Source organism: Bos grunniens, chromosome 16 (genome assembly GCF_055505025.1).
Source record: "Bos grunniens cultivar Pamir isolate PY7600 chromosome 16, Bosgru_T2T1.0, whole genome shotgun sequence".
In the NCBI taxonomy this organism is placed as follows: Eukaryota; Metazoa; Chordata; class Mammalia; order Artiodactyla; family Bovidae; genus Bos; species Bos grunniens.
Genome location: NC_141180.1, coordinates 313,587 through 339,157, shown reverse-complemented (window position 1 = coordinate 339,157; position 25,571 = coordinate 313,587). Strand labels below are relative to the sequence as shown.

At 64.7% G+C, this 25,571-nt stretch overlaps 1 protein-coding gene across 5 annotated transcripts in view; it reads right to left on the bottom strand.

Moving 5' to 3' along the window:
* The window catches only part of NAV1 (neuron navigator 1), a 199,133-nt gene that overhangs the window by 110,203 nt on the left and 63,359 nt on the right, over positions 1–25,571 (bottom strand). For 3 of the 5 annotated variants that reach the window (XM_086342972.1, XM_086342973.1, XM_086342977.1), the window contains exons 3-4: positions 24,942–25,045; positions 10,411–11,193 (exon numbers count right to left, since the gene is read on the bottom strand). In XM_086342972.1, coding sequence (XP_086199098.1) covers positions 10,411–11,193; positions 24,942–25,045 — 887 coding nt within the window. Of the gene's footprint in view, positions 1–10,410; positions 11,194–16,770; positions 16,864–24,941; positions 25,046–25,571 lie in introns of all 5 variants that reach the window. The other 2 variants (XM_086342980.1, XM_086342975.1) reach the window with 2 other exon arrangements.

Below are 25,571 nucleotides of genomic sequence, written 5' to 3'. Positions count from 1 at the left end.
CCAGCTGCAGGGAGGAGGGGGCAGATGTGTACCAGCGAGGCAGCCTCAGATGAGTAAAGATCTCGTTTAATCCTGGTGGCGGCCCGCAAGGCGATCCGACCTGCTGAACAGGTGAGGAAGCCAAAGCTCAGGAGGGCTGACTGGCCTCAAGGCCAAGCAACCCGGAGGCAGGACCTGACCTTGGGGTGTCTGCCCGCAGTCTGTGGATCTGACCACCGTGCTCTGTGTGCTTCCTCCCAGGACCTACCAAGAGAGGGGGACGCACAGAGCCGCCGCAGACACATTGCACTGAGAAGCTGGGGACTCTGATTCAGAGATTCGATTTCAGCAGGAAACCCAATCTCTGTGTGAGTGTGAGAAAGTGGCTGGAATCCAGTCCCAGGGCTGCTCTGGCTCAGAGGCAGGCTGTGTCATCAGGCAAACCCCTTCCCGTCCCCCACTGGACATCACACCCGACACCAGGCCAGTGGTCCCCACCGCTGGCCCCAACACCGGGGCCCCAGGCTGGCGCGTGCACCCAGTGCTGGGTCAGCATCGCCCGTCACCCATCCTCTGAGACGAGGGACGAGCCAGGACCTCTCGGCCTCATTCCTGCCCAGACGTGCTCCCAGCTGAGCGAAAATCAGCCAGCGGGGCGGACTCTACGACTCAGCCCTGCAGGACATTTCGAGGACCACCAGAGGGGTTGTTGGCCGAAGGAGGGCCTGGGAACCCGGCAGGACTGTCCCAGGGGACCTGAGGGGTAGAGGCAACAGAGCAGAACAAAGCTCGGGGTCGGCCTGAGTCCCCACCCTCCCAGGAGTGAGGGTGTTGCCAACTCCTCCTCGATGTGGACAAGCCCCAGGCCAGAGCCAAAGTCTAGGCAAAGGGACGAACCTGAACATAAGGCGCGCCTTCTGCCCCCCGCCCCGCTGACCTCCAATGCCTTTTCATGCTGCTTCTGCTATTTTCTTTTTATCAAAGTCTAACAGGCACTTGGCTGATAAATGACCTTAAAAACGGCGAAGCTGATTTCTGGAGACTGTGCATCCCTTCTGTCCCGTGAGGCTCAGGCCCCCACCCACGGAGAGATGGGCTGAGCCTGGGACAGAGGAGCCCCGAGCCTGGGCACCACGTCCTGCCAGGTGGACCAGGGCACAAGAGCAGGTCCACCTTCAGGAGGTGAGGAGCCGGGTGTGTGTGGAAGAACACCGAGCAGAAGACGCCCCTCCCCTTGGAAACCCCACCGGCGGCCCCGAGCCCTGAAAGACCTCGAGTGCTGAGTCCCCTCCGCAGGCTGGCCCCAGAAGCCAGAGTCTGAACTAGACTTCCTGGGCTGAACTGACGCCGCCCCACCAGTGACGCTGTTGGATCACCGACCACCCCTGGGAGCCACCACGAAGGACCAGGACGAGGAACCAGGGTCTGGGGCCTGCGGAGGAGGCGGCAACAGAACTGACTCTGGGCTCCAGGGATGCCAGAGGCCCTGAGCTCACACCTCTCTTTAATCCCTCACCCCACCCTACACACGCAGGACGGGTTCAGGGAGGGCAAGGGGCGGCCAGCAGGTAAGGACCCCTCCTGGCCCCCTCTGCACGACCCCAAGCCCATGCTCTTCTGTTACCCTAGGCAGCGCCCCAGACACGAGGCTCCAGCCAAGGACGGCCCCTGCAGCTCTCACACGGCCACAGCTCAGCCAGGACCAGCACGTGGGGAGGCGGCGTGGACACAGGCCCCGCACGCTGTCCACAGCCTGGCAGCGGGACCAGGGGCCCCAGGGGCCGTGCTCGGCGGCCTGCGCCACCTGGCTCCCGCGGGAGACCTCGGAGTGGACCATGCCGCTCAGAGTCAGGGTGTGGTGGCCGCCCAGAGGGCCTGCCGGAGGCCCGGGAGCGTCGCGGGTATGGAGGCTGCTCGAGCCCCTCTGCCAGGCAGGGCACCCAGGCTGCTCCTCTCCCGGTTGGGCGGCTCTGGGAAAGTTACTGAGCCTCTCAGCTTCCTCATGGGTGAGATGAGGATAAAAGCAGCACTGAACTCACCAAGCTGACAGTTACATGAATCAACACGGCGCTCAGCACGGTGCCTGCTGTGCGTCACCCAATGAGTGACAGGTACTACTACAACCTGGGCTTTCCATGAAGCTGACGTCCCTCGGATCCTCCACGAAGGTAACGTTCCCCCCGGATCCTCCATGAAGCCGACGTCCCCCGGATCCTCCATGAAGCTAACACTCCCCCTCTCCCCCGCCGGATCCTCCACGACGCTACGTCCCCCCGGATCCTCCGTGAAGCTAACGTCCCCCCGGATCCTCCGTGCAGCTAACGTCCCTCCGGATCCTCCGTGAAGCTAGTGCTCCATCAGCCCCTCTCCCGCGTCCTGCAGACACAGTGATCTAAAATCAGGAATACTGACGGAGGAGAAGTGATGCAGGCACAGAAGAGGGAGTTGGGCCCCAAGAGGCAGACGGGGCTGTTCCTGCAGAGCAGCCCACAGCCCGCCTGCCCTTCCCTGCGGAGCGGCGGGTGGGCAAGTCTGACCCAGCTCTGGCCACCAGGGAGGCTGAGGCTGACGGGGTGTGTTCCCTCTCCACAGCTACGGCGGATGGGCCCAGGGCCCACAGGCGCAGGGCCTGGGGGAACAGCTGACCCCAGGCTGACTGTGGAGCCCTGCCCGTTTCCTCCCGGCTGGCCCTGTCCTTCTTATGGCCACGACCTTCCAGTCCACGGAGGAGCCCCCTCCCCAGGAACATGCTGGCAGCTCTGGCTGTTGCAGCCACGGCTGCCCTGTGACCGCCCGTCTGTCTGCTGCTCGGGCAGGACAGCGACAGGAGGCAGGGACATCTGCAGGGGGCTGGAGAGAATGGATTCCCACCAACAGAGGCTCGGGGCCCTCAGCCTGCAGTCTAGACTGTCTGTAGCCGCGGGGCAGACGCAGCTCCTACCCTAGAGGCTGGAGGGTCTGAATGGCCTGAGTCGGCCTCGGTCGCGTCCAGCTCTGCTTAAACTTGCTGAGTGACCCTGAACCCTAGGCCTCCTGCGAAGTCCAAGCCCCAGGACAAAGCCAGACACGCAGCTCCTGGGACGGCGGAACCCACGGCAGCACCCGAGGCACAGACACAGACCAGCTGGGCGGCCCCCCCAAACAACAGAGGGTGGGGAAGAGCTGCAGTGGAGACGAGACCCCTTACCATCCCCGGGACCCCGCACTGCATCGGGGCCTCTGAGCAGGCAGGGCCCTTGAGGACTGTCTGCTCCGAGGGCCCCCAGCCAAGGAACCCTGATCCAGCCCTCCCACCCCACCCAAGCAGAGCTGGGTGGTTGGAATACCTTGGCTCCTCACGCCCAGAGTTCACGGATTCCTTTATCCCAACTTCCAGCTCCTTCAGGAAGTCTTCGGGACGCAGCAGGTAGGCTGCAGCCGAGAGGGGCGGCCCACCCTACACCCCTATGTGCGCGTCTCTTCGCGCAGGCGGGGCTTCGCGTCAGGTCACTCTGTCACCCCCTCCGGCTCACGTGCTGGTGTTGCCCCATGCAGTCCCGCTCTGCGCTGCCGGGGGCTGTGGGTCGGGGCTCTCCCGGGGCTGGGGGGCAGCACTGACCCCTCGGGCCTCCTCAGAGCTGCTGCTGCTCCCCCTCCTCCCCGGAAACGGCAGGGGCTGCAAAGGGCGCCTTTGCTCGGCACACAGACACGGAAGCCGGGAGGCGCTGGGCCACCTAGTTCCCACTCAGCACCTCTCCCGGAGCGACGCCAGGCTCGGGACACCGTCAGGGGCCTGTGGGGGCCAGCCCCAACCTCCCCCCTCCAAGGGCCTGCCCGGGGCCTGTCGTGGTTGCCACAGGGAGCCCCCCACCTGCCCACCCACGTCCTTTCCCATCTCCTCCAGCCAGATGGAGCCCCAAGGAAGCCCCCATCCCCTTCTCCTCCTGAGCCCAGTCCCTCTCATCTCCGCTGCCAGGACCCGACCTTCTTTCCAAGGTGGCTCGTCCATGGTGTCCCCTCGCACCCGGGACACCACACCCGCCCCACACGCTGAGGGGCTCCAGGCTGCCCTGCCCGCCTGCTCCCTGCAGGGGTGAGAGGGGCCTCCTGTCGGCTCACCCACACACGGGCAGTGGAGAAGCGAATGAGCCACAATCATGGAGTGAATGAGCTCCATCCCGGCAGCTGCCTGACAGCAGCCCTGGGCTCGGTGGGGTCGTGCTCACCCCGCAGGGAGGGGAGCTTCCTGAGGCTCCTGGCAGCTGGCGCCGGAGAGGTCAAGGTCAGGCCCTGATCCTGCACTCAGGAGGATGACCCACCGTCCAGGGTCGGCGTGCGTCCAGTTGTAAGCACAGGGTCACTGGGCATGGGGTGACCTATTAACCCTAAGGAACAAGAACCTCTCACCCCACGTGATCCATGGGGGCCAGTCATCAGTAGGCCATCACTTTCTCTGGGGCTGTTGATTCCCATGGCGGATCAGATCCCAGCCCGAGATGTCGGAGTCTGTGCCCCATGTCAGGTGAAGAGTCCTGCCCAGAGAAGCCAGGCTTCCCAAGGGGCTGCCAGCGTCCCCCGAGGGAAGGCCTGCTCAGCAGGTCACCAAGGGCAGAGGAAGCCGGGGTCCTGGAGAAGCAGCCTTACAGGACTTTTCTGGGAAGGAACCGGTGAGCCCCAGTGCGGTCTCTACCTGGGGGTCTATCTGGCCGTGTTTCAGACCCTTTCAAGCCTGGCCAGTCCACAGGCAGGCGTGCACACACACACCTTCGGCTTGTGTGCTGCTGCTGGAGGCTGAGTGTGCAGGCGTTTGTGTGCACCGTCCCACGTGACCCGCCACCCTCTGCACCTCCAGCTTCCCAGCCCCACCCACGCCCTGGGGCTCATGTCCAGACACCGGTTCCTCGCCACACTTGCCTGGCTTGCACTCTCAACCCTCACCACCTCCCCTCGCAAGCCAGGGCCACACCTGACAGTCTGGCTCTCCCAGAAAACACCAGCACTTTTCAGCTGACCACCCGCAAAGGCAGCACCCCCTACTGGACCCCCTGCAGACAACCTGGGCGCCCAGACCACACCCCAGGCCTGCGCACCCGAGGCACAGGGGCGAGCGCCGGGCAGCCAGTCCAGGCCCAGATTAGAAGACTGTGCGGTACCGCCCACACAGCCCTGGACCTATCATCAGGATGTTGAAAATAGATCTGACGCGGGCTTGAGCCGCGCCCAGCAGGGCTCTGGCCGGGTGGCGCTGGAGAAGAGCTGTATGGCAAACAGGCAGTGCTGGCGGTGAGAGCCTGGACGCTGCTGGAGCCAGAGCCCTAGGGTGAGCCCGCAGCCCGCCCACGACAGAGCCCACGCTCTCCTGCCTCAGCAGGAGGAGATCCTGCACGTGCTCTCCCCTACCGCCCCCAACCTCCCTCTTCTCCTGCCAGAGGCACAGGTGCCCGTCAGAGATAGAGCCGGGCCCACCGGTCCTCCAGGCATGCAGGCTGCGGCCACCCCGGACACAGCCTGGGCACAGACGCCATCCCCAGAGCGTCCTCCCAGCCTGGCCCTGTGCCTGCTGCTCAGGAGGCGACGCTGGGCCAGGGGCTCTGGCTTCCTCTCCCTGAGGGCCAGGTCCCCAGAAGCCACAGCGAGGGAAGGTGTGGGAGTCTGCTGAGGGCTGACCCAGCCTTCCAGGGGCTTCTATGCCAGAGCAGGGCCTGCCCGTTGGGGCCAGGGAGCTGTGCCCGGCCCCCCGCCTTCCCGTGTGGGAGAGGGCAGGCCCTGAGGACATCGAACACACCTGGGTAACGCAGACGTGGGGGGAGGAAGTCGGCCAGCACAAGTGGGAAGCACATGGCACCCATCTTCCCCTGGCTGGCCAGCACAGGGACGAGGGGGACGCTGTGGGATGGACCCCAGGTCGGCCAGGTGCTGGGGTGCGGATGTTACCAGGAGGTGGGAGTCCAGGAATCGGGGGGAACTGCTCGGCCCCTCCTCTGCAAGTCTCACTCCAAAAGAAAAGACAGGGAAGGGAGAAAAGACGGGAGGAGATGTGCACAGGCATCTGACAGGCGGCCGGCCTGACCCGTGAAGACCCGGGGGACGGTCTGTGGCCTCCACGCTGGTGGAGGTTCTTCGGAGACAGAAAATCGGCTCAGCGGCCTTTCTAACAACGAGTGCTTTCCAGGAAAATGAGGTAGTGAGCCCTCTGTCACCGGGAGTGTGTAAACAGAACACCCACCTGCCTACAATGCTACGAGGGAGTAATTTCGGCTTTAGGTGGGTGGCTCCGCCACACAACTTCACTGTGTGTTCCGAGTCTCAGGGAGGGAGGCAGGGGCTCTTTCCTCCCGCCGTGAGGGGAGGGGTTGCAGAGCAGCAGGGATGAGCCTGGTCAACCCAGGACTGGCTCTCTCTGGAGCCCCCTCGCACAGCGCACCCCCAGCCCTGGATGGAAGAGGCCCTGAGCTGCAGGCATGTGCGGGGAGGGAGCACCGGGGCGGGGTGAGGCTGGAGGTCTGCAGAAGAGAGAGCCTCTGGTGCTGGTGGCTGAGGGGGGGGTGCAGGGACGGGACAGCTGTGCCGCAGTGCACGTCAGCTGGGGAGGGGACATGGGCCAGCAGTGAGAAAGCAGCCCGTGACTCCAGGAGACCTGATCCTACTCCACCTTGGACCCCCACCCAGGGAGCCTGGGCCTGGGGGTGGAGGCACTCTGACCACCAGTCTTCTGCCAGGAGCTCCAGGCACTTCCCTCCACGTGTGCTTGTCCTTAGGGCAGAGCAGCGGCCAGGAGCCCTCCTCGGCCCATCTGCTCCCCTCAGCCGCAGAGCAGGGCCTGCAGCAGCTGGAGCAGGGAGGCCCAAAGGGCAGGGGCAGGGCCTGGGAGGAATGGACCCAGGGGAAGGGTCCTGCCAGCTGTCCCTGACACGCGGGGCTCCCCGCGGCTCTGCGAGCCCAGGAGCATTGGCCCCCCTCTCTCTCCCCCTTGGGGAGGCTCCGGCACCGCAGCCCTGTGTGTGGAGCGCGGGCATGCGAGTGTGGGCGAGCTCGCACACACAGCCCGTCTGCCCGGGCATCGGAGCTGGGAGGATTCCCCAGAACTCTCCACCCGCCCAGCGTGCTGAACAAAAAGGAGAAGCTCCGCTGGAGAAGGCGGTCCTCTCCCTCTATTCACGCATCCCTGAATGCAGCCTCTAGAGTAAGCCCCGCCCCCTGAAACACCCCACACCAACCCACTGGCTTAGAGACAGATAATTTCCTGACTTCCTTCCCCTGCTCTACTGTCGGCCAGTGCCTCCAAGGGCCTAGCCGTTGTCAAGGCAACCCCTCACATGGGTCCAGACGCCTTCGGAGGAGGTGGGAGCAGGAACCCCAGCCGCCCGGGTTCCTCTGCACCTGACGGGCCCAGCACCTGGAGGGCTGAGGAGGGGGTGCCTCCAAGGGAGTCAAGGTCAGGATGGGACAGCGTGTGCACTGCTCTCAGCACCCGCTCTCAGGCCTGGGGGGGCATCGTCAAGTTCTGCTTGCCTCAATCTGCACCCCTCCCTGGTCCTGACCCTTAGGGTAGCACCCTTCCCAAGTGGGGAACCTGAGCTGCAGAGGAGGCCCCGGAGGTCCTGCAGCTCAGGACGTCTGCGCAGGGCGGCAGATTGCAGACTCCCGGCGGCCCCGCCCCAGGCCGGCTGTGACCTTCACCTGGGAGGTGTGGACCCTGGAGGAGGAGCCTGCGGTGGACTGCCCACCAGGGCCCAAAGGCATCTGAGCCCTACGATGGGCCCCTTTCCTCCAGACGCTCACCCCCCGGCCTTCCAAGTTTCCAGGCCTTCCCAGTGGGACCCTCGTTCTTTGGCAGCTCCCAGAGCAAGGGAAGGGCAGGGCGCCCGCCCAGACCATCTGGGCCCCAGCTGACTTCTGGGAAGCCGTGACCATCTTTCATTCCCTTTCGTTTCAGAAAGGCTCTCATGTGGGGCTGCCTCCCTGCCTCCCCAGGAACTAGCTGGGCAGCTCTCGGGGTCTGGGATGGTCCCAGGGTGGGCATGTCCCGACGCTGAGCTCACAGGTGTGGAACCTGTGTCTCTCACCACCACCTGGAGGCGCCTGACAACCCAGGCACCTCCGTGGGCTCTGGGGCCCCCCCACCCCACTCACAACAGCGGCTCTGCCTGGGGTCACCTGCTCCTCCAACGCCCCCCACCCCCTCTTCAATGCCCTTCTCTCCTGGGGCTGTCCACTCATCAGCCCCACCTGTGGTCAGTCCAGGACGTTTGCCCCACTGTCCACTCTCCCCCACCAGCTCTGCCGTGACTGGTCTGGGGGCCTGTGCCCAGCATATAGAGGTTGGCCAGGCCCCTCTTCACCTACCGACCCCCATCCTTCCATCAGGCCCCCTATGCAGACCTGCGACTCAGGGATCCGCAGATTCTGTCTCCCACCACGGGCTCAGGGTGACTCCAAGAGGCTCCCGCACCCCGGACCAGGGTCTGACCCTCCATTTCCCGATCTCCCTCCTCTCTGAGACAAGCAGGTGCTCAGGGGTGTGAGGGGCTGCAGCTCAGCCCTGGCTCTCTCCCCCGGCCCCTCCCCCATCAGCTCCAGGACTGTCTGTCAGGGTCTCTGTGGTCACTGTCTCTCGAGAAGGGCCTCGGCCAGGCAGCCCGGTCCTGGGCAGTTTGGGGACTTGCAGGCCTGGGGAGCCCTGACCTTGAAAGGGGGGCTTGCCCTCTGATTGCCTGTCCCTTCCCTCCCCCAGACAGGCCACACCTTCCCCTGTTCTGTCCCACCCACCTCAGCCAGACGACCCTCAGCCCTGCGCCTCCTCTGGCTCAGTCACGACTCAACAGCCCCTTTTCCGAGGGGCTGAGGCAGGTCTTCACCTCCCAGGCCCTCTCCTGCACCCCCATTTTCTCCATAGCCCTCCTTTTGGCCTGAATTACTTGCTTTTCTCCTTCATCATCCGTGTCGCCCCTTTAGACTGTAAGCTCTTTGCGGGCAGCGCTCGGCACGGGGTGGGGTATGAGGTGGCCCTTCGACTTTCGCCCCCACCCGCGCCCCAAGGGTCCCTGCGGAGGCCAGGCCTTCAGGCCCCCGCGCCTCCGGCTTTGCGGGTGTCCAGTCCCCACCCACCCCACCCACTGCAGAGCCCATATGCGGCCTCCTCCGCAAGCCCCTGAATCCAAACCCGCCCTGCTGGGGGTCCGTCACCCCGGCCCAGCAGGCCCTCGGGGTCCCGGGAAGGTCGCAGCCAACCAGTCCTCGCAGCGCGGCCTTCTCCGGCCGCCGGCCGAGCCCCCGCCCGCCCCGCCGCGGCCTGTCCGTCACGAGGGCCGCAGCCCGCCGGCCCCGCCCCCGCGCGCGCACGGACACGCCCCTCCGCAGCCCCCGGCGGAGCGGGCCGCTCGTGGGGACCCGGGTCCCTTGGCCCGGGGGACCACATCCCCGCCGCCACCGCAGCGAGTCCGCGTTGCGCGGGCGGCCTCCAGCCCCGGGCCTCGCCGCTGTGCTCCCGGGCACGGCCGCGCCGGCCCCCGGGGGCACCACCTTGCCCGGCACCTCGCGGCTGCCTCCCTCCCAGGGCGCCGCATCCCGAGAGAGCGGGCGCAGCCCCGGGCCTGCTCCAGGTTTGCGGCTCAGGCTCCTCAGGTCGGAGAACAATGGAGCAGCTCTCCGCGCCTCCTCCGCCAGCGAGCTTTGTTCCTCCTCCCCGCCCGGCCGGCTCCCGTTAGCCGAAAAAATAAGGCCTCCCGGTCAGCGGGGAGTCTCCGCATGACCCCCAGACCTCTCCCCACGCGCTGAATACCGGGGGTGGGGTGAGGTGGGGTGGGGGTGCGGGCCACAGCCGGGCCGAGGTACAGGTCGCGCGTCCAGATGCGCGCAGCTGGCTGCCAGCCGGCCCCCAGACCCCAGGAACATCTCCCTGCCAAACACCCACACCCGAGAAATCCGACGCGCGCTCCCGCCGGGGATTCACAGAGGAAGCGGAGCCTCAGCGCTGCTCCGCGGCGGAACAGCGCTCACCTCTGTCCCCCACATCTGGCCTCTACCCCGGCTCCCACCCGGCGCTCCCCCGGCGATGCGCTTCAGCCCAGAACAGACCACGACGCAGCTGTGGTCTCCACCAGCCCCCAGATTTTGCCAGATGAGGACGCTAAGCTTTAAGATTCCAGGAAGCTGATGGGCCCTATCTCTGAGAAGTTAAGGCCGGCAACCTCATTGTCCCATCTCACCTCTGACAGGCCAGCGCCGAGCCGGGGCTCCGGCCCGGGGACATCCATACCTACCGAGGCGCACTTCGGCCACATGCACCTGGGGATGGGCCAGTCGGGGACATCTGGGCGCAGTGTCTGGGCGCAGCCCGCCCGGGGTCCGCAGAGCCCCGCAGCGGGGAGGGGACAGCGGAGTGAGGCTTCTCCCCGACCTTCCCCGGCAGCGCAAAGGGAACGACAGGGGAGGGGCGGGACGCGGACTCACCCAGCACCTGGCTGAAGAGCAGCTGCTCCAGGTCTCCCAGCACCGTCACCACGAGCTCGGGGTCCACCTTGAGGAAGGCGCGCTCCTCCTGGCCCTTGGCGGGGGGCGCGGGCCCGGAGCCCTTCTGCGCCTTGGCCTTGCTGGAGAGCAGCTCGTCGTCCGACTTGGCGTCGTCGCTCACGGCCGCCTCGGGAGCTTTGCTGAGCGGCTTGACCTCGGCGTAGGGGCCGCGCGGGATCCGGCTTGGCTTCCCCAGGCTGGGCGCGAGCGGGGCCAAAGGGGTCTTGGCGCCGCCCGCCGGGCCGCCCTTGGCCTGGAAGAGCGAGTGCTCGGACTTGGACAACGTCTTGGACATCAGCGGAGCCTCGCGGCCCTTGGGGCCGCCCTTGCCCGAGCCCTTGGGCGCCTTGGCCATGTCGTCGCTCCACTCGGGCTCATACAGCTGCATCTTCTTCTCCGAGTCCGTAAGGAACGAGAGGTTGGTGAGCGACTTCTGCTTGCGCAGGTTGGAGGCGGGCGGCCCGCCGGGGACTCGGCCGTCCACGCTGCCGGACTTGAAGACCTTGAGCTCCGCCGCGCCGGCCTTGGCCGTGCCGCCGCCGCCGGGCGCCTTGGCGCGCTTGGGCAGCATGGCTCTGCTGTCCGCCGCCGCCTTCCGTCCCGCGCCCCGAGGCTCGTCCGCGCCCTCGCCGCCGCCGCCGCTCAGCTCCACCTCGGGCTGCGCGCTCTTGACGCTGCCGCCCAGCATTCTGCCCGCGAGGAGCGCATGGACGATCCGGGCGTCTGCAGGCACCGGGGGCGGAGGGGGGGCGGGGGAGGGGCGGGGAGGGGGAGGGAAAGGACGGAAGAAACCGCGGAGGAAGGGAGAGGAAGGGGGAGGGAGCCGAGGCGCGGGGGAAGAAACGCGAGGCAGGCGGCGGGGAAGGGAAGAAGCCGGGGAGCGATGGGGCGGGGTCGGGGGGAAGGGGCGGGGCGGGGGAAAGACAAATTAAAATTTTTGAATCGATCAAAGAGGAACACACGCCCAGAAGCTCGCCAGCGCTCGGGATGCCCGGCGCGGATCCCGGGCCCCTGCCCGCCCGGCCGGTGGGTCCCGCGGGCCGTGAGCTGCCCGCCAGCGGGAGCGGAGGCTGCGGGCTGCGACTCGGGGCGCAGGAAGGAGGGGGAGGACGGCGGAGGGGAGGGCTGTGCGCGCGCGCGGAGCTGGGCGCGAGAATCTATTTCTGGCTCTGGAGGGGGTGGTGTCTGCAGCCGAGATCCAGGGGCGGAGGGGTGTGGGGATGAGGGATTCGACCCGGTTTTCTCCTCGCTTTCGGCGCAGAGCGGGCAGGATCTGGGGCACGGATGGTCCCCTGCCGCGCCCAGGGGGCGGGGGCGGTGGGAGGGTCTGCTGAGGCGGTGGGGGAGGGGGGTGCAGGTAAAGGGGGCTGAGGCTTAGCGGCTCGGGACTCGGAGGGACAGTGGGCTGAGCGGGCCTGGGGGAGACGCTGGGAGGGGTGGAGAAGCCATGTCGGGGCGCCGGCTCCCCGCCCCCACGTCTGGGGCGCTCCCGCCCCACCTCCCGTCCTCTGCGAGGCTCAAGGCTGCCCTCCTGAGGTGGGGACGCCTCCGGAGGACGGGGCCGGGCGGCTTGGAGAGGCTGGCCTCGTGGACTGGGGAGGGGCCTCCGGTGGAGAAGGGGGCTGATCTTGGTGTCTGGGTCTGACTGCGTGACCTTGTCAAAGTCACTGCACTGCAGCCCCTGGATCTCTGGCTTCTCTCCCGGGACTACAGTACCGGCCTCAGAGTTAAAGGGACTGGACCTGGGAAGAGCTCCATCAAACCCAGGGCATCAGGACGGATCGGCCCTAGACTCTCTCTCGCCTGCCTGAGCAGTGGTGGGGGCTGCAAAGCCAATAAAAAGATGTTTCCTTAGCCACCCCTACCCGCCCCGGGAAGAGGGTGGTGTGCAGGGATGGAGACTGAAGGCTGATGGGGCTGGCCCCAAGGAGGACTGGACACTCCTGGCCCTCAGGAGACGCGACACTGCCCAGGCTCCCTGGCCTCCCCGGTTAGGACCAAGTTGCCTGAGCAAACCGTCCTCAGGCAGGAGAGAGAGGGACGGGAGAAAGGGGGGGAGCCCTGGGAGCCACCCCTTCCCCACCCTCCATCTCTGCAGCCCCAGGCACCCCCAGACTCTGAGGCTCCTGCTGCCCCCCCCCCTCCCCGGCCCTCGCTCGCTCAGCTCAGCTCGGGGCACGCCTGCCTGTGCGAGGCATTTGTGTACCTGTTTGTCCCCTACCGCCCAGCCGGCTCCCATGCTCAGACAGAGCTTGTCTCCCGGCACCTTGGTGGAGCAGATGGTGACGGGTTTGGAGGCCCGGGTGTGGGGCTCCGGGCCTGCCCCATGCATGGCTCCTGGGTGCTGGCAGGGTCCCGGGTCCTGACCGAGACACGTAAAGCCTGCGGGCCCAAGGCCTGTGGTGGCGTGGATGCGCTGGCCACAGACTGAGCACAGACGGCTCAGGCAGAAGGGCGTTTGCTGAGCGACATGGACCCTTGACTGGGCCTTGGAGAAACAGAGAAGGTGGCGGTGCTGGCCTTGGGGGCTCGGTGTCGGCAGAGCCCGCAGAGAACAAATGGGACTCTGACCAGGCTGCTCCCGTTCCTGGGAAACAGCACCCAGGCCCAGCGGCGTGTCCTGCGCATGCGGACAGAGGTGCGCAGTGCTCTTTCCAGGAGGACCGAGGGGGCTCTGAACCTAGGGGCAGGCCCCCTGTCACCCTGCTGCTGTGACTCCAAACTCCAGCACATACTTGGGCCGTCCCCCATACATGTGAGTGGGTGTGACAGGTGGGAGGACGCGTGAAGGGACTCTCGGAAGCTTCCTGGAGTAGGATCAGCATAAGTAGGGAAGGGTTCAGACCAGGGGGGCAGGGAGCCGGAGGTGGGGGTGGCCAGCAGCGGGGTGGAGGCCGGAGCGGGTGCAAGTTCACTAGATGGTCCCTCGGCAGAGGGCACTGCGCAGACAGGCCTACGGGCCTGCGCAGAGGAGGGAGGCTGGTCAGAAGGTCTTACCCCCTGGGCACACGGGAGACACGTGTGCTCAAGACCAGACCCTCCCAGCTGGAGGATGGGATCCAGTGCCACCGTCGGCACCAAAGGTCTGGGTGACAAGCCCGCCGTTCCCCGACACAAGCCACTTGTCCTGAAATCACAACAGCCTCCCAAGTCCCCAGCCTCACCCAGAGGTCTTCTCTAGCCTGCACACAACACAGTGAATTCAGTCATGAGGGGGTCTCACTGTCCCCAAAACCAGCAGCTCGAGAATCGGGGGACACTGTTCCCTGCTGCCCCAGGGGACTGTGTTGGCGCACACGGACTCCGTCTCCTCCGAGGCAGACGGGCGGGCTGGCCGCCCCGCTGCCGGCCTGGCGCCGTGGCCCATCCCGGCCGGGGTGCTGCTGTGGACCGAGGCCCTGCTGCGCTCCGGTCGGTTCGGCCAGTGTCTTTGCACCCTGTGTGCAGTCCCCTCCTCCCCACCTGGTCTCGGGAGCTGCTCTGGCCCCGCTCTGGCTGTTGCTCTGCCCGCTGCCCTCCTGATCTCGGTGCCCCCTGCCCAGGCCTGAGCCCCTTCCTCGTGGCTGCCCTCACTCGATCGCTGGCTCCTGGGTTTCCGCCTGGTCCCGGCCCCTGTCTTTATTCCCCTGTGTCTCCTCTCAAGGGGCGTCATATGCCCCGGACCCCAAGTCCGTTCCCTTCCCTCAATAATCGGCTCCTGAAATCTCACCTTCTTCCAGAAGAGAGTATTTTCCAGAAAGGACACACGAGCCCGCCTCCCCCTCCCTCTGCGTGAAGCACCACCTGTCAGTCTACAAGACGGAAGACACTTCCGCATCATCTCCTGGGCCAATTCAGTGCTGAGTCCGGGGGGCCAGTCCTGTCTGTCTGCCCGCCCCCCTTCCCCTGTCCATCTCTGAAGGGTCTCGCCACAGCTGTGGGGAGGTCCCTTTAAACCATCATCCTGGAATGCTCCCTCCCTCCGCTCTCTCTATTCCTTTCACAGCCCCTGAGTTTCCCACCATCCTCCACTGCAGTGGGAGCGCTTGCTGCCGTGGCAACAGCCATTCCAGCATCAGTCGATAAAGCCAATACATGCAGAGTGGTTCCTAAAAAGAGAGGCTCCTGCCCTGTCACGCACGCCAGTGCCAGCCCGGGGCCCTCGACAGGACCAATGGCCGGGCGGGGCCAAGGAGAGGGGCTGTGCGGGGAGGCGGAGGCCCAGCTGGGCGGGGAGTGGGTGCGGACGGCATGGTGGCCTGTGGAGGGGACTGGGCCCTGTGCAGGCTCCAGAGGGGATGTAGGAAGGAGGCTGATTTGCAATCATGATGGCACCCCGTCTCCAGGACCCCAGACTGCTCATCCTCACCATCCTCTCTGCCAAGACACGGCAGTCTCTGCAGTGGGGGTGGGGGGAGTGGGCTGACCGCATCTGCTGACCGATACCGTAGAGCAATTTGAAGAATAGAGACACGGGGCCCCCGACCAGGGACAGGCACACAGTGTGACACTCCGTCCCTGACCGGTGACCGGAAACCACAGGCCCTGCCCCTCCGTCTGAGAGAGGGCCTCTGCTGGGAAGGGGGCTAGGATGCCCCACCCGACTGACCTTGAAGGGTGACCTTGGGAGAAGAGGGACTCAGGTAGGGGAGTGGGCAGGTGAGTCCACACTCGGTTCCTCGAGGGCTGAGGGCCGAGCAGAGGGGGCGTTCTCTCGATTCCTGCACCCACCGTTGGGACCTGGGGGGCCAGTCCCGCCTTTTAGGGGGCCCTGCTGGCCCCTGTGCTGAGCTCATCCCCTCCCAACTCCCCGCCTCTGTGGAAAGCCCTGCAGCCACTGAGCCCTCGTCCTTCTGCCCTTGTCTCTGCGCGTCACCCCACCCCATGACCTTCCCCCTCAGCAGGGACTTTCTGAGCGTCCAGAGCACACCCGTGGGCAGGCTGCAGGCCGCGCAGGCGGTGGAGCGCAGTCTCGTCTGCAGACGGACAGCCAGCCCCTGCCCCTCATGCCCGCCCAAGCGCCTCCGAAGCCTGCCCTGGCAGGCACTGGGACGCACCAGGGACACGCAGATGGAAACGTGTCTTCCTGGGACGTCCAGTCAAACAGGAGGAACAGGCGACAGGCGGGAGGCTAGCTACTGAGAAGTGCTGAGGAGAAGGAACAGACCTGGGATGGGGAGCGTGAAGCAGCTGAGGGCAGGAGGCGAGCGTGTGGCTGGGTGACCCAGGGAGGCTGTGCTGAGGAGGCATGTTTGAGGAAAGCTCCAAAGAGAGGGCTCGGTCTCTGGGCGTCTGGGGAAGACTTTTCCAGGCAGTGGCAATAGCCCGTGCAAAGGCCCAGGGGCAGGGTGTGCCTGCAGAATAGCGGGATCAGATACACATCTTCTGGAGAGGAGGACAGGGTCAGGGTCAGGGTCAGGGTCAGGACGTGAGGGAAGCCGCGGTGGTCACCACTCGGCCTTGGCTCAGTGTGGGGGGAGCCCCGGCAGGCTTGGGGCAGAGGACCCGCACGGGCAGCTCCCCTGGGGAGGGTCCCATGGCTTCTGGGCCGGGCTCCTGGCAGACAGGGTTGCAAAAATTGAGGGGAGGGAAGATGGTGGCTCGGGGCGGGCGGGTGCCTTGGCAGCGGGGAGGAGTGGCCGACTCTGGGCACGCACTGAAGGTGTAGGGATTTGCCGCTGGAGCAGAAGCGGGCCTGTGAAAGAGAGGGGGCCTAGACCACTCTGGGGACTGCGGCCTGCATGGCTCTGGGCTCAGGGCTGCTGTGAGTCAAGGTCAGGAAGCCCTTGGGAGAGACGACTAGGCCCTCTGTTTCCCAGCCCTTCCTGCGGCCACGGGCCCTCCTCTGCACGCCTCTCCTGACTCCCCACACACTTTTCTACAGCTGATGTGATAATTTCCCGGCATCCAGTCAGCAGGCTTCATCCACCGGTCTGTGATTCCCGAGGATCCACCCTCGGCTGGTCTACCGACCATGATCTTTTCCCAGAACCCACCACCGCCCTTTGCGCACAGCAGGCTCTCGGGAATACTTGGAGAATGACGAGAGGCGGAGTGAACGGGTGCGTGACTCAGAACAGATGTGTGCGGCTGTCAACAGCGGTGACCTCTGGTGCCCGTGGTGAGAGTCGGCGCAGCTGGGCCGGAATGGCAGCCAGGCCCCGGGACGGCTCCCAGCCACACCTTCCCTCCGGTCCCTGCAGCCCTGGGCCCAGGGAGCCAGCAGTCCCTCTCCCTGCCCCTGCGGGAAGCTCCCGTCCTTGTGACCTCCGGACGGGTCACAGCTGAGACCTTCTCCTTCCCCGTCTCTGCGCTGCATACCTCGGGGGCCTCTGGCACAAGTGGGCAAGAAGTCTTCACATCCCCTCCTGCACCGGGCAATCCTGCCCTCCAGGGTGGGTGGACTGCTTCCTACTAGAGGAGAAAAGCAACCAGTGGACGCAGTGATCCAGCATGGGAGCCCCAGCTGGCTCACACCTTGTCCAGGCCCTCCCAGACTGACCTACTCGCTTCCTCCCAGCCTCAGCTTTCCAGGGCCTGAGACATTTCTGTGGACTCTGCGGGGCCCTGGCTCAGCCTCCCTGGCCTGGGGGCTCCCTGAACTTTTGGGTTGGGGGTTTGCTCATGGGCTCAAGGTCACAGGTGGGGCCCAGAAGAGAGGTTTGCCGTCTGCCTGTGTTGGGGAAGATGGGGCCCAGGAAACGGAAGGTCGGGGGTGGAGCCGGGGCTGCGGTCCCTGTGTACCTCTGGCCCGGCATCTCGGGGAGGACTGCTGGAGGATGGGTGCCCCTGTTCCTGGTAAAGCACCCGTCCTGGGCCGGCATGCCGACGGTGGGGTGAGCCTGCCGTCGTGTGATGTGGGGGCCGGGCCAGGGAGGCCCCAGGGCCCAGGGCTGAGGCGGGAGCCCCCCTGGAGGGCCAGGCTCTCCTGGGCTGGGAAGGTGCAGGCCCCCGCCTCAGGGGCTGGCTGCTCAGGGTATGCAGGCCTCCAGGATGGGGACCGTAGCCGAAGGGCTGCTGACCTGGGAGGGAAGGTGACTTGAGGCTGGGCTGCGGCCTCTGGCTCTGTCTCCCGAACGCTCGCCGGGTGTCCTGACCCCGGGCTAGAACACGGGCCCTCCGCTCCTCCATGGGGGCGCCTGGCATGCACAGCCAGACACTGGGGCTCCCCTCCTCCTCTGAGCAGACACCCAGGACCCCCGCATAAAGCCAGAACCCCACGACAGTGGGCAGAAGTGAGCAGCTCTGACTCAGTGACCCCATGGCCTCCCAGGGAAGGACTGTCCCCCTCGCCGACCCTGGTTATCGACCACCATGGAGGGCAGTGCCAACCAAAAGGCAGACTCGGAGCTTGGCTCTGATGCTCTCCTACCCACCCTCTGGTCCAGGCTGAATCCCACCTATATCTGCCCTTCTTCCCAATGCCTTCTCGTATATGAATTCAACTCCAATTCACCCTTCAAGGCCCAGCCTCAGGGCCACCTTCTCTGGCTACATCCCACACTGATCTTGAACTTCCCTCTCTACCTGTTACAGTCAGGGGGGCGAGTAGACAAATCCTGCCCAGTCATATCCAAGGCAGAAAGGTCCTTTCCCTCCAGCTAAATCGTAAGCCCCCCGTTACAGACTGTGTGTTGACGTCCCCCCAAATTCACAAGCTGAAACTGATCCCCAGTGTGACGTGCTTGAAGATAGTGCGTTTGGGAGGTCATTAGGTCACAAGGGTGGGTCCCTTGTGTCTTATAAGTAGAGGCACCAGGGTGCTTGCTTCCTCTGAGCTGTGTGTGGACACAGCAAGACGACGGTTGTCCCCAAGATGAGAGCTCCCACCAGGAACTGAAACGGCCAGCACCCTGACCTTGGACTTCCCAGCCTCCAGACCCATGAGAAATACACTTCTGCTGTTGAAGCTGCCTGGGCCGCCTGCGCCTCTCCTCCGTGGCGTTCAGCAAGGGCTGTGGGTGCCTGTGAGCTATGGGCCAGGGGTCTCACTGCCACTAGGCACCTGCTGTTGCCAGGGACCCCCGAGACACGTGGTGGGCAAGTTCCATCAAACCCTCCGAATCCACTGCTGTCATTGTCTTTGTTTTACAGAGAAACACGCTTAACCAGGACCACCCTGCAGGCTGCTGCGGGGGGCAGGATTGGAACACAGGCGGGGCACTCACGTCTGCCCGCCAGTTCTGCTGTTTTGGGGACTTACTGAACAACCACATGTGATCCCAACAAGTGTGGAGCCCCATAGCAGGAAACTCAGGGTCCTGGTGGGGTAGGAGGCCAGGGTCCTGCCGGGGGGTATGGGCGTCGGGAAGGAGGCCCCACCCCTCCTACCTGTCCAGGTGCCCCCTGGGGTCCGGACGCCCATCCCACCCGCCTAGGGTCTGCCAGATCCAGGCCGGCAGTCACATTTGGCCTGGCCCGCAGAACCCCGGGTTGGGGCGGGGTGGAGGTCTCCTCCTCCATGCCCAGCACCGAGGTCCCTTCATGGCTCAGCCGCAGGACCTCTGTCCTGGGGTCCTGGTCAATTCCGGGGGGCCTGGCAGCCCTAACCATCGAGGACCCTTGGGGGCTTCCCTATTCTCAAGTGCTGGGCGCCCTGGGTTCTCTTCAAGACTCACTGTGTGGCCTTAAGAGAATGTCTACCTTCTCTGCACTTTGGCTGGTCAGGAAGAGGTCCGCTGGGAGTGGGGGTGGGCTTCCAGCTGGAGGGGCGGAAGGAAGCACCTAATCCAGGACTCAGTCTGAAACTGGACTTGGTGAAGTCAGAGGCCAGCTCCCAGCTGACAGAGAGACCAGGGTAAGAAGGTGATGTCTCCCAGGTAGGCTCGGCTTCTGTGTTGCCCATGGCAACCGTCGCCCACACACCTGCTGGGATGTGCATTGCATACTGGGCCCCAGAGGAGCTCCATGAGGCCCAGGTACAGCATCCTGAGACCAGGACCAGCCATCGGTTGTCATAGCAACTGCAGGCTGCAGGGGTGGGGGGGTGCGCTGGTGGCAGGAACTCCAGGCAGGAGATGGGGCAGGCAGCGTCTGCTGGCTGTGTGCAGTCGTGTGGGATGGAGACCCGTGAACCGCACGTGTGAGCGTGTCCTCTGTGACCCGCCCACGCAGGGCTGGCTATTCTAAGGCCACTGAACCACAACGCTCAGAAGAACCTCAAAGACAGCTTTACTCAGTTTTCTGCTCTATGGTGGAACTGGTGCTCTTACACGGAACCCTATTACCTCGCTGTGGGCCACGAAACCCAAAAGCCAGATGAAGGAAACACCGGGCCAAACCCAGGTGGTCTGGCAGCCCTGTTATGACCTCACTGCCAACAGAGCAGAATCTGTTAAGTCAGTGCTCACCAACTGGATACAGAAAGTCCATAAACCAACCGTCAGATGCCCAAGTTTTGTGCTGTGAACACGTTCATCTCTCTGAAAGACATATCGTAGGGTCCATCAGGTTCTGAAAGAGGTCCTTGATGCCAAAAAACTGAAGCCAGCCTCAACAGAAAGGAGACGCCTCCACCGACCCGAGGTTCCCGAGGTTCCGGCTGAGCTAACAAGCCCGCCTCTTCCCCTCTGGAGGGACACTCCCCTCCCATGCTTCTCAGGTGGCACCTCTGTGCTTTACCAGAGCTCTGTTAGGTTTTAAACGAGGCATTAAATGTAACAGAAGAGTGCAGTGGGGCTCCTATCTCAATGAATGGTGCAACCCCTTGGCACTGACAAACCACCCTGCGAATGCCCGGAATACCCACAGGAGAGGGGCCAGGGACTCGGCCTTCCCACGTGAGCCTGATCTCATCCCAGATGCTTCCGTCCTGTACCCGCACCCCCTCAGCTCCGCGGAGGCCCAGCCTCCCAGGGAGGAAGCATGCGGCAAGCTCATGGGGTGCAGCTCCTGCCTGGACTGTGGACCGGCTCCACCCTGGGGCCGAGCCCCTCCAGCTGGAGGTCCCTCCCACTGTGACCTCAATCCTTCTGTTCCCAGAGCCGGCTCTCCGGGCAGGGACAGCCCCGGGCCTGGGGTGGCCCTGCACCCACCCGCCCCCTGCCCTGCCGTTGCAGTCATCTTCAGCTCGCTCTGAAGCTCCTGGCCGCACCCCTGGAGACCCAGGAAGGCAGGGTTTGGATTCCTCTTGCCCCTTGAAGGATGAGCAGGGAATGAATGTTACGATCCGGGGTCGTTCTCAGCCCTTAACCCTCCTGGTCACTGTGTCCAGATCCCCTCACTCTCCATGGCGTCTCCCAGAGCTCCTTCTGGGTGGGCTGCAGGCTGTCTTCTTGTGGGGAGTCTCTCAGCAGGGACCCTAATCCTTTCATGGGGGGTGGGGAGCTGTGGGCAGCGGATGCTCTATACCCGTTTCTGCCCATTCAGTGGTGCCCAGGGAGGGACTGAAGCCTTGCCCGTCATTGGCTGGGAGGGCTCTTTATCAGCCCAGCCTCCCCAGAAGCTGGGAAGAGGACCTGCCTGTCTTTGCTGGGGTGCGGGAGGGGCGGGAGGGGCGGGAGGGGCAAAGCCCTGTGAAGCTGAGTCTTCAGGACAACCCCGGAGGCGAGGTCTTTTCGCCAGTCACAGAAGGATGGATAGTGGTGAGGACCTACCAAACAGCCCCCACCCCAGATGGGATTCCTATCTGTCCCCCTGCTCCCTGGAAAACTGTCCCAAGGTTGGACAGAGCAGTCTGGTCTGGAGAGACCGCAAGTGACCTGGCCCACCTCCCCTCAGTAAGCACCCTCACCCTTGAGATCCATCCACAGCCTGCAGAGGAATGAGCGCCAGTTCATCTGAGGCCAGAGGTTGGATCTCAAAGCCATGCTGGGAGGAGCTGAGTCCAGGACGGGCAGGCACGGAACACAGGGACCAGGCTGCAGCCTCCAGAAAGACCACGGTGGGCAGTGAGCACCTTCCCTCTCACCATCCTTCCCCACACTGAAAACAGCCACTGCTCATGTTCTCAGGGGGCTTCCCAAAACCAGAGCCCTGCCCTTGCTTGCTGGGATGTTCGCACATTCCAGAGCTGGGGCTTCACCACGGGGCCTCAGTGCAGCTCATGTGCAGTTGCACAGGCTGAGCACTGCACAGCTCTGTGGCCACAGAAGCCCCACAGGGCAAAGTCTGTGCCTGCTTTGTCCCTGGATGTGAACACTGCACAGCATCATGGCCACAGAGGCCCCACAGGGCAAAGTTTGTGCCTGTTTTGTCCCCAGATGTACCCAAGTGTCTAGAGCAGAGCCTGACATGTACTTGGTGCTGAATAAAAATTGGTTCACTGAGTATAACTCTCTGGAGGTGGATAACACAGGGCCCCGTGCTCTTGGCCAGAACAGGAAACTGGGAAGCCAGGCCGTGCCTACTCCGTACTCATGGGTGCAAACACCTGAGAACCCCTGATGTCCCTTCTAGAGTGGGAGTGGTCTGGGGGCCCAAGCTGCCCGGCCTCTGCTGATTCTGACCCTCCACTGAAATGGGCTGAACCCCCTGCCTGGAGACAAGTCCCATCCCAGAATCCCCAGGTTCCTCCCTCCCCCCAAAGAAACTGAGTCCAGACCCCTTGGGTTTTCCGTCCCTCCTCCCCGCCGGCTTCCTCAGTGACCTCACTGCTCCAGCCTCTCCCTCCCTAACCCTCCCCAAGCCAGGCTCCACCTCACTGGCCGTCTCAGAGCTGTCCAGCCTCCCGGGGTGCCCAGGACCTGGAACGTCCCCCACAACCCTGCAGTGAGGTCACGGCTGGGACAGCCTAGAGCGTGATCTCTGAAGGCTGGACTCCAATCCTCGCTGGACCACCTTGGGATGTCCCAACCTCCTGCCCCGCCACCTGAAAGGTGGGCACCTTAGGAGCATGCCCCCCCCCAACCCCTAGTCTGCCCCACCAAGCCGAAGCAGCAGGTCAGCACGCGCTGAGCAGCTCTGTGTGCTGGGCAAAGCTTCTCAGGGCTTCGCCTGTGCGGGTACTTTTTAGCCCCATGAAGCCCTCGGAAGCAGGCGCAGGTGTCATCACGGAGGCACAGGGAGGCCAGGAACCAGCCCAAGGCTGCACAGCCAGCAAAGGCAAGGCCACGATGCCCAGTGGGGCCTGGGTCCCCACCTCCACATCCCTCTGGCCCCATGGAAGCCCTGCCCCTGAGACCACAGCCCACACCGCCTGCCTGGAGCATGGGCTGTGCTTCCCATCGATTGTCTGTGCATCCTCTCTTCACAGATGGCTGGGACACACGCCCGGCCTCAAAGTCCCCAGAGGGTGGGAAGGCGGGTGGGAAGGGGGGTTAGCCCAGTGCAAACAAAACAGGCTTGGGATGCAGAGCCAGTGGCATTCGGGCTGGGCTGGGGCCGGGGCCGGGGGGTGGGGGGACTGTCCCACCAGCGGAGGTGAGGAAAGCCCAGCTGAGCCCAGCACACGAGAAGGCGGGGCCCAGGCTCCAGTCCCGGACAGCCTTTGCTGTGTGTCCTCAGACAAGGTCTTTGCAGAACCTCTCTGAGCCCCCTGCCTGCAGCAGGACAGCAGGCCCATGGTGAAGCCTGTGTCACGTGCTTACGAGGCACTTCGTGGGCAGCACCTGGTGCTGTGCCCTGCACATAGTAGATGCTCAGGAAACAGCGGCTGTCACCAGCATTTGGTCCTCCCGGCGTCTGGGGAGTTGAGGCAGCGGTCGTGGTCTCAGCTCAGCTGCTCATGAACCACAGACGCCACTTTGAGCAGGTTACCCTCCCTCCCTGAGCCTCTCTTCCTGGAGAAGATGAGATCACATTTGGGCGAGGCTACCGTCCGTTAGGGCAGCCTCACTGTCCATAAGGGCTTCCCAGGTAGCGCTAGAGCTAAAGAACCTGCCTGCCAATGCAGGAGATGTAAAGAGGTGTGGGTTCGATCTCTGTGTGGGGAAGATCCCCTGGAGAGGAAATGGCAACCCACTCTAGTATTCTTCCCTGGACAATCCCATGGACAGAGGAGCCTGGCAGGATACAGTCCATGGACTCGCAAAGAGTCGGACACAACAGAAGTGACTTAGCATGCATACACCGTCTGTTAGGGCTGTGACCCTCAGTGCCCTTGAGCCCAAGGCCTCTGCGGCCTGGAGACCCAGATCCGGCCCGAGGATCCTGGGAGAGTCGGTGGAGGGTGGCACGTGGCTGCCTGGGAGCCCCAGGGCGGTGTTCCAGCCCCTCCTGCCCTGGGAGGAAGCACCAGATCTGGGGTTTTCTCTCCTAAATCCACAAGGTGTGAACAACTGAGTGTGGCTTAAAGATGGAGTCAGCTCAACAAGAGAGGGAGGAGAAATGCAAATCAGTCTCAAGGGAGAGGCTGGTGGGCAGAGGCTTGTGCCCCAGTGACACGAGGATGCACAGCCGGGGGATGAGAGCAGACCCTGCCACTCCCTGCCGGCTCAGTACCTGCACACGCGTGAAGTGGAAGTAACCACCTGTGCCGATCTTGGGGTGACCCTCCTGGTCCTCTCCCACGTGGCCTCATATGCAGGCGCTGGGGACCCTGGCCCCGGCTTCCCAAAGTAAGATCCAATGGAGACTCAGGCAATGTCCGCGTGACAGCAACAAAGGGGCGTGTCAGCAGATGGGACCAGCGCACAGCCGGTGGGTGTGCGGAGGGCCTGGGCACTGGCATGGACACCCCACACTGCCCAGGGCACACGCGGAAGGAGCAGCTGGCGGTGGACCCACTTGGGACAAAGGCGGCGCCCAGCACCCTGCTTGGGGGCACGTCGTCACGGAAAGCGTCTCCCTGCTGCATGAGCGGCCTGATGGTTTGTTGGTTGAACAAGAGCAGTGACGAGTGAGTGCGGCCCTACAAACTCCCTTCCCTTCCTCTCATCTCCATTTCTTCAGGCTCAGAGTACAGGCCCCCCACAAAGCAAAAGCAGGCCCCAAATCTCTGCCCATCCCACCCATCAAAGAGCCTGGGGTGTCCTTGGCCTAGGTGGACACTGACCGCAAGGCGGAGAGACTTGCCCGCTGCCCAGGAGGCTTGCAGGAGGTGGGGGACTCTCTTCCTTTATGAAGGGGAGTCTTCTCTTTGTGAAGCCCACCTCGCAAAGCTGCCCTGCACCTCGCACCGTGGAGAACCCCGCCTGCCCTCCACCAGACACGGCGCTCGAGCTGGTGAGGGGCCTTCTGGCCGAGCAGCCTGGGGCTCCCAGATGTAGCCAGGGAATCCTCGCCCCACTCCTGGGCTGGCGATGCCACGCCCTGGCTGTGTGGCACAAGCATGAGGAAGCCATTACACTGGCAGCTCTGATGTAGACACAGTCCGCACGGTCTCCTGGTTACCGCGTCCTAACGCCCAAGGGCCTCTGGGGCCAGGGAGCTGGGCTTCTCTAGTCCCCGCTGCACTCTGACCTCTCGCCCCCAGAGGGAGCCCCGCCCCAGAGGAAGTTCCGCCCCTGGAGGGAGCCCTGCCCCCGGAAGGAGCCCCGCCCCCAAGGGAGCGTCCCCCCACCCCACCCCGGGGAAGCCCCGCCCCCAGAGGAGCCCCGCCCCGGAGCACTTACCCAGGCTCGAGAGTTTCTCCTCAGCGACCCCAGAGGGGCTGGAGTAGCCGTCAGAGGCCCAGCTGCCCTGGCTGAGGGGGCCCGGCTCCGGGTCGGCCTGGACCCTGCAGGACAGAGAACGGGGTCACTCACGGTCACTTGCGCTGGCCTCCAGCGTCTCCCCTCGGAGCTCGGGCCTTCCCTTTTGCTGTGCCCCGATGGGCATATACACCCCTGGGGTGGGCAGCAGGCCTTTTTGCCAGAGTTACTTAGGCCAGGGGCACCTGAGGGCAGGGGCCCGCCTGACGCCAGTCACCCTTCAGAGTCCCGGAGTCCCTGGACCGTGAATAACCCCGGGGCAGAGGGACTCCGAGTAACCCTGGCCTGGGGGTCTGTGTCCTGCCAGGTCCCTGCCCCCAGGCTGCCCTGTGCACCCGCGGGAGGGCTGCGCTCTGAGGTAGAGGCCGCTGACCCCTCCAGAGAGCTCAGGGGTGAGGAGGATGGAGCAGGAGGTGGGGAGGACCCAGCTGGGTCTCTGTGACCCCCCGAGGGCGGAGTCTTCTCTGGGCCCATCCTGGCGGCAGGGAGGAAGGGCGGGTCTCCAAGCACCAGCTCCCAAGTGCACACAGGCCTCCTAGCACAGCCCCCGGG